At 41.7% G+C, this 8,114-nt stretch overlaps 1 protein-coding gene across 1 annotated transcript; it reads left to right on the forward strand.

The window, feature by feature from the left end:
• Positions 1-5,811: 5,811 nt before the first annotated feature.
• Positions 5,812-6,270, forward strand: LOC115965012. The gene has a single exon (XM_031084225.1). The coding sequence runs from the start codon at positions 5,812-5,814 to the stop codon at positions 6,268-6,270; it is 459 nt and encodes a 152-aa protein (XP_030940085.1).
• Positions 6,271-8,114: the final 1,844 nt, after the last annotated feature.

Here is an 8,114-nt window from a genome sequence, read left to right on the forward strand (position 1 = left end):
TCAACTTGGATACGCCACTCCCGCGAAGTATTCTCATTGGAAGATTTAAGCAAGATATTCTTTATGAGGGCATAGGCGCGCTCTATTTTTTCTTGCGGTAGAATGGGACACCAGAAAAGCCACTGCCCTTATACAGTCAAGGAAAAGGTGACGGATGTGGATAACGCCACCGTGAGTGACCAGGGTGGAAATGAAGTTGAGGTTGGTACTATCTCTAATCCCGAGAAGCCTGAAGTGGGAAAAGAGAGGGGAGACTATGGCCCTTGGATGCTAGTGGAGAGTAGGAAGCACGCGGCAAGATCACGGGCAGCACGTTCCTTCCCATCTAAGCCAAACCCGGAGCAAATCCATGCATTCAATGCAAAAGATTTGGGCCGACTAAGAAGGTTCACCCCTGAAGCTAATCCACCATCTAGTCCTCCTAGTGTTTCATCAGATGGGAAACGTAAAAGTAGAAGATTTGACCATATTGAACACATGGGCCCTACCTGTCCACTCAGTCATGATCCAACAGTCTCTAAGGCAGGCCTTAGTGCATTGCCCAAGGCAAACCACAGGTTCTCGGCTCAGAGAAATACTGACTCCATGGGTAACGTCACCTCACCTAGTTCAAATTTGCATATGACTGAAGCTTCCACGTTTAGCCAAAAACCAGTTAGCAACTCTAAGTCTAAGTTTGGTGTTTCTAAGATAAGCCATGGGAGACAAAACGAAAAGGCAATGGGCAATAAGCCTCCAAGGAAAAATCATGCCCCTATCTCTTTCGTTCATCCAACAAATCTGAGCATCCCCCACCATGATCTGGGGTTGGTTCGACCAGGAGCAAATGCAAGCATGGAGCTACATTTTTCCTCTAACTCCAAAGAGCCAAACACTAGGCTTTCTTCCACTGACCAACCCAGCGTGGCTAGAATGGGACAACCCCTGGTGGAGATTTCCAATGGATGTTCCAACAATTGTAGAAGGGAAGATATTGGGGTGGAGAGCACTATCGCCAACTTCGCTGGATCATCTCTTACCCGAATCAAACTCTTTGGAGGAGGTCCAAATAAGGAAAATCACGGTGGACGGCCCATTAGCAACAAGTTTAATGGGGTCTTTGGAAGCAATCAAGTTGATTCAGATTTGCGGGAGCTATTCACAGATAAATCTTCTGATCAGCTCGAGGAAGCAGCTATTGGGGATTCTGAAGCATGCGATATGCATTACAAAGAACAAGGAAGTATCGAAGTCCAAGCTAAGGGAGCTGGGTTGGAAATTGTTGAACCAAGCCAGGAATCGCTTTCAGATCAGTAGGGACCCACCAATTATCCACCCAATGACCATGAATATTATTTGCTGGAATTGCAGAGGGGCTCTAAATCCCCGTTTTAGAAAAACTATGGATGGTTTGATAAGTAAGTTTAATCCTTCAATTGTAATTGTGACGGAGACTCGCATTGGTGGCCAGAGGGCTAAAGACATCACTGATAGACTCCCTTTTGACGGAGCCATACACACAGATACTATTGGTATGCTGGAGGTTTTTGGCTACTCTGGAATTTTGAAGTTGTGGAAGTCACGCAGTTGGCGAAGACTGAGCAAGAAATTCACATCATCGTTAAGGTACTTTCCTCAAACTTTTCTTGGGTTCTTTCCTGTATTTATGCTAGCCCTAGATTTGCTGAATGGAAATTACTTTGGGAGAATTTAGAAAAAGTTGTTGGGCTGCATAATTTAGCCTAGACTAAGCTAGGTGATTTTAATGAGATGTTATCTAGCGCGATAAGTGTGGTGGCAACCCAATAAACATGAGAAGAGCACAGATTTTTAAGGACGGTTTAGATGTGTGCAATTTGATTGATCTAGGGTTCCAAGGGCCGAAATACACTTGGATAAATAAACAGGAAATTGGGTACTTCATCCAAGAACGTCTGGATAGAGCTTTTGCGAACCAGGAGTGGACTGATCTTTATCCGGAAGCATCAGTTACGCATCTCACGAGGGTGCATTCAGATCATTGCCCCATTCTCCTCAGCCTTGATAAGCCCCCTTCACTTAGGCTGACCAAACCTTTTAGGTTCCGGCCAGTCTGGATGTCTCACCCCCTTTTTGAAAATGTGCTTACTCATAATTAGGCTAGTGAGCTCAGCCTCAGCACAAACCTCTCAAAATTTACTAAGGCAGTTATATTGTGGAATAAGGAGACCTTTGGGAATATTTTCCATAGGAAGAGGAGGTCGAGGCTCGACTGGCAGGCATACAAAAAGCCCTGGCTAATGGGCCAAATGCTTATCTTTTAGTTTTGGAAAGAGTTTTGAGGGAGGAGTATTGGGCTATAAATCAGCAAGAAGAGGATTTTTGGTCGGTGAAATCCAGGTACAACTGGCTAATTCAGGGTGATAGAAATGCAAACTTTTTCCATACCTCAACTTTGATCAGAAGGAAAAGAAATAGGATTTTTTTGCTTCAAGGATAAGTCGGGAAATGTGATATACAATGAGGAGGTTATTGCAGCAACTATTAGAGAGGGATACATCTCTTTGTTCACTACAAGCAAGGATTGTGCTCCCATCTCTATTTGGAATGTCATAAGCTGGTCCAATAGATTGTCAAGAGCAGAAGGCAAGCTGCTTAGTTGCCCTGTCACAGCAAAGGAGGTCAAAGATGGGCTTTGGAGCATGAAGCTTTTCAAGGCTACTGGCCAAGACGAAATACATGCAGGTTTCTATCAGAGAAATTGGAATGTTGTGCAAGAGGTGGTGGTGAGGGAAGTATGCTCAATTTTTAACTTTGGGGTCATGCCATGCAATCTCAATCAGACCTTGATCACCCTTATACCTAGATGTACAGGAGCTGATTGCCTCAGCTTATTTCGACCAATCAGCCTTTGTAACACTATTTATAAGATTGTGACAAAAATCATAGTCCAGAGAATTAGACCTCTCCTGGATAAGATGGTCTCTCCCTTGTAGACAGCCTTTGTTCCAGGTAGGAAAGGGCTTGATAATATGATCATTGTGCAAGAACTCATTCACACTATGAGCACAAAGAAGGGCAGCCAAGAGTATAGAAAGCCTATGATAGACTTGAGTGGCATTTTATCCGAGATGTACTTAACCTTTACAACCTCCCACAGGACACGGTAAAGCTCATTATGAGCTGCATTTTGGGCTCTTCTATTTCAGTCCTATTTAATGGTGGGAAACTTGATCCTTTCCTCCCGTCAAGAGGAATCAGACAGGGTGACCCGCTATCTCTTTATCTATTTATCCTGGGCCATCTTTCTCACACCTCTTCTTTGCGGATGACCTGGTATTATTTGCCAAAGCAAATATGAAGAATTGTCAGAGCATCCGTGACACTCTTGATACCTTTTGTGAGTTATCGGGTCAAAAAGTCAATATGACAAAGTTGAAGGTTTTCTTTTCGCCTAATGTTGGACAGGAGAACTATGACTCTTTTTGTAGTACCCTCGATTTCAGGTCAACTCCCAATTTGGGAAAATATCTTGGATTCCCCATCCAACATAAGGATCCTCCTCTCAGGATTTTGACTTCGTTTTGGAAAGAGTTCATAACAAACTTCAAGGGTGGAAAGCAAATCTGCTTTCCATGGCTAGTAGATTAACTCTTACAAAAGCTGTGCTGTCTGCCATTCCTTCCTACACTATGCAAGGGTGCATTTTACCAAGTAAAATTCATACAAACTTGGATAAGGTTTGCAGGAATTTCCTTTGGGGGTCAACTGTTGAGAAGAAAAAACTCAATATGGTAGGATGGAATAAAGTTACTAAGCCAAAAAATAGAGGGGGGCTGGGTTTACATGCTGCAAAGGAGAGAAATACCACTTTGGCAGCCAAACTTTGCTGGAGAATGAAGGAAGAAAGTGATGAGCTCTGGTCTAGAGTGCTAAAATTCAAATACAAAAAGAGGTCAATTGGGAGTAAAGCCCCTAAGTCTCGATCCTGGAAGGTTATTCTACAGGGTGCATCTGTCTGTAAACAGGGTTCAAAATGGTCCATTGGCAATAACAGCCAATTGTCTTTTTGGAAGGATAAGTGGTTGAACATGGGCACAGTAAGGGAATGCATTGAGGGCCCACTTCAGAAGGGTGAGGCTGATATTCAGGTTTGCAATATTCATACTAACGATATGTGGGAGCTGCATAAGTTGTCCTTTGTTTTTCCTCCCAATCTTAGCCAATCCATCAAGGCCACACCTATTAGGATAGCTTCATCCAGCCAGGACCATCTAGCCTGGATTGCTAGCCCGAGAGGGGAGTTTGATTCCAAAAGCGCCTACCTCATTACTTGTGGTGCTAATAATAGTGATAATGGGTTTTAGGGTTCCTGGATTTGGAAGTTACAAACTTTGCCAAAAATCCAGATGTTTCTTTGGAAATGCTATCACAATAGCATACCAGTCAAGAATGTACTAGCCCAAAGGGGCATTCAAATACCACCTTTTTGTGACTTGTGCCACGACAAGCTTGAAACCATTGGCCACGTTCTAAGGGACTGCAAGGTAGCTCAAGAGTTCTGGGCTGAGTCTAACCGGCCTGATGAAATGATCCACACTGTAGGGCTAGAAGTTATGGACTGGATTAGAGTGAATACCCAATGTAATGTACTTGCAAAAGGAAAAAGCTACCCCTGGGCACATTTCTTTCTTTTTGGCATTTGGCAATTGTGGCTTACTAGGAATAAAAGTTTATTTCAACCCACTCAAACCCCTCGGAACTTGTTCAAAATCGTGGAAGCACAGGTATACGAGTTTTGGTTTTGTGTCCTGGATCATGGAAGCACCCGATCAACGTCAACCATCGCTGTTGGGTGGGTGAAACCCCCTATGAGTTGGGTAAAATTGAACACGGACGGATCGGTACAGGGGAATTTGGGATTGGCTGGGTATGGTGGGCTGCTACGTGATTGGCATGGCAACTGGATTTCGAGCTTTGCAAGGGCAATTAGCCTTACTTCGAGTCTCGCTGCAGAACTATGGGCTAAACGTGATGGTTTATATCGGTGTTGTGCTTTATCGCTTGAGGTGGTGCAAGTGGAGATTGACGCCTCAGTTGTAATATCCTTGTTATCTCAAACCACCCATACTAACGGGGAGTTTTCTTCCCTTGTTGATGACTGTAGGAGCCTTATGAAGAACATCCCTCAGGTTTGGCTGCTTCACTGCTTTAGAGAGGCGAATCGGTGTGTGGATGCACTTGCAAAGTTTGGAACAAACATGGAGGATGACTTTACTATTTTTGAGTCTCCTCCACCTTTTATTGTTAATCTTTTGCATTCAGACAAGTTGGGCTTGACCCAGGACCGTATTTGTAATATTGTGGTGAATACCACTTAGTTCGTCTTAATATATTATCCAGTTTACCAAAAAAAGAAAAAAATACAATAATTAGCCAAAGGTCTTGTAACTGAATTGGCATCTCCCTATGGACAAAGTGCTTGGGGGTCTAGGGGGGAAAGGATTCGACCTGCGGGGTTAGCAGCATGTTGTAATTATCTCTCAAAAATTTCAATAATTATGTTTGACGAGCTAGCTGTATCAGAATTGATCAATTCGGAGCTACATGCATGGAGAAGTGAGCTGATTATGTCTACGTTTCACAGGGAAGATGCCAAAGCAATCTGCAGAATTCTGCTTAGCCGAAGAAATGTCCTATATGTACCAGGGAGTCGGAATCAACCATCCACACATTATGGGAGTGTGCTGCGGTGCAAGATATCTAGGCAGGGGCCTGACTAGTTTGAATAAGAGAGTAGAAGAGAATCTTGAGGAGTACAAAAGATCCTAGACTCAACTGGCAGTGAGTTCGATGGAGCAGCCTAGCAGTGAAGTTTGGCAACCACCTCCACCATCTGCTTACAAGCTTAATTTTGATGCGGCGGTCTTTTCAGGGTTGGAGAGATCTGGATTTGGAGTGATAGTCCATAATGATAAGGGTGAGGTTATGGTGGCAATGACTGCTGGGCCGAAGGTGAATACAAGTGAGGAAGCAAAACTGCTTGCATGTAGAAGGTCACTTGTATGTGTTGTGGATGCTGGTTTCACAAGACTGATTATTGAGGGAGATAATGTCAATGAGATACAAACCATCTCCTCACCATTTGTTAACCATTCATTGTTAGGTAATGTGGTAGATGATATTCGCTATTTGATTCATGGTTTACAGTTGGCTACTATTAGCAGCACTAGGAAGGGTGGAAATAAGGTTGCACATGTTCTTGCACAACATGCTAGGAATACTTTAGATGATGATTTGTATTGGATGTAGGATTCTCCTCCTCTAACAATGGAAACCTTGTATCATGATGCTTTATTATTATGATTGAATGAATGAATGAATGATCCTTTCTCAACCAAAAAAAAAGAAAAAAATTACAATAATTAGACTCAATTATCTCAATAAATAAAAGGGAAAAAATTATAATTTTCCTCCTACCAATTGTGTCTTAACAAATAAAGAGAAAAAAAAAATTCTAATTTTCCTCCTACCACTTCTAGGGCTTATTGGATGGCGCCACACCACACTGTTGCAGCGTTCCGCTCATTACAGGTGACTCTCTCTCTTTGGCGTCTCAACTGAGCAGTGAAGTGTTGAACCACCTTCTTTTTCCTTCTTTTTTGCAGTGTCTAACTTTTTTTTTCTTTCCTCTAGTTCTTCTGTTATTTACAAGGTAACTAAGCAACGCGTGACTGATAATTGCAGACCAACTTGATTTATTAATCCTCCACTTGATGAACACGTGTACGGTTAGAATCTTTTCTCCAAAAGTAAGCCTAGCCGTGTAGGCTGTGTAGCATTCCCAGGTATTGCTCCAAAAATAATATAGCATATATTTGTTTGTAGTTTATCGGTTTTTTTTTTTTTTTTAATGTATTGGAATTTGAATGATTGTTTGTCTATTAATTATCAATTTTTAATGTATTAAAATTTGGAGGAAACATCGTTGAGCTATGATTTGGATTCATGGCATTAAAAGTGACATTGGAGGGATCAAAATCGTGGATCTCATCCACTCAAATATGTCTTGCAAATTTGTAATTACTCTATATTTTCCTTAATTTTTTTTATTAATCCTATGTTTGGTTGCCGAGAAAAGTTAGGAGAAAGGAAAAAATAGCCATCTTAGGTTCAGTTTGGCATTTGTGTATTTGCTATTTTGCTCTGTTTTAGGGCACAATTTATTTTGAGTGAAAATATTTTCTAGGGAAAATTTGAATTAGTTTTGGATTGAAAAATCTATATGATTTGCAGTTTTGCACATTTAAAATCTATATGAAGCTCAGTTCCTTAATTCAGCTTGATGATGATGGGTCTTTGGGTGGAGAAATAAACCAAACTAGGAAGGAAATTAATGATCTCCTTGATAGTGAAGAGATTTACTGGGGTTAACGTTCAAAAGCCCACTGGCTTAGAGAGGGAGACAAGCTGGTGTGGGGACCAAGACAGTATAGCTAAGGCTGCCATCTCCTATTTTGAGGACATTTTCTCCACTTCCCACCTGAGTCAATTGGAGAATGTAATCGCTCCCATCCAACCTTAGTAACTTCTGAAATGAATTTGGAGCTTTCTAGAGCCTTTACGAGAGAAGAAGTGGTATGTGCCCTCAAGCAATTGCACCCCTCGAAATCGCCCAGCCCTGATGGTATGTCAGCACTCTTTTTTCAAAAATACTGGAGTATTGTAGGTACTAATGTTTCTAATATGGTTCTGAATGTTCTTAATTTTAGCATGTCTTTATCTGATATTAATAGAACCAATATTGCTTTTGTGCCAAAAACCAATAACCCCCAAAGAATGACTGAGTTCCGGCCAATAAGTCTATGTAATGTGGTTTATAAGCTTGTCTCAAAAACTCTAGCTAATCGTCTCAAAGCTATCCTTCCGTTTATCATTTCAGAAAAATCAAAGTGCTTTCACTACTGACAGGCTTATCATTGATAATGTATTGGTGGCGTATGAAATCATGCACTTCCTGAAGCATAAGTGTGGGGGGAATGATAGTTTCATGGCTGCAAAGCTAGACATAAGTAAAGCTTTTGACAGGGTAGAACGGATTTTTGTTGAAAAAGTCATGAGGAAAATGGGCTTTGAAGAGAATTGGACCAATCTAG

The sequence above is a fragment of the Quercus lobata genome, chromosome 10 (assembly GCF_001633185.2).
Source record: "Quercus lobata isolate SW786 chromosome 10, ValleyOak3.0 Primary Assembly, whole genome shotgun sequence".
Taxonomy (NCBI): Eukaryota; Viridiplantae; Streptophyta; class Magnoliopsida; order Fagales; family Fagaceae; genus Quercus; species Quercus lobata.

Coding starts and splice junctions, on each gene's coding strand:
- LOC115965012 (XM_031084225.1), top strand. CDS start 5,812: ATGGAGCAGCCTAGCAGTGAAGTTTGGCAACCACCTCCACCATCTGCT.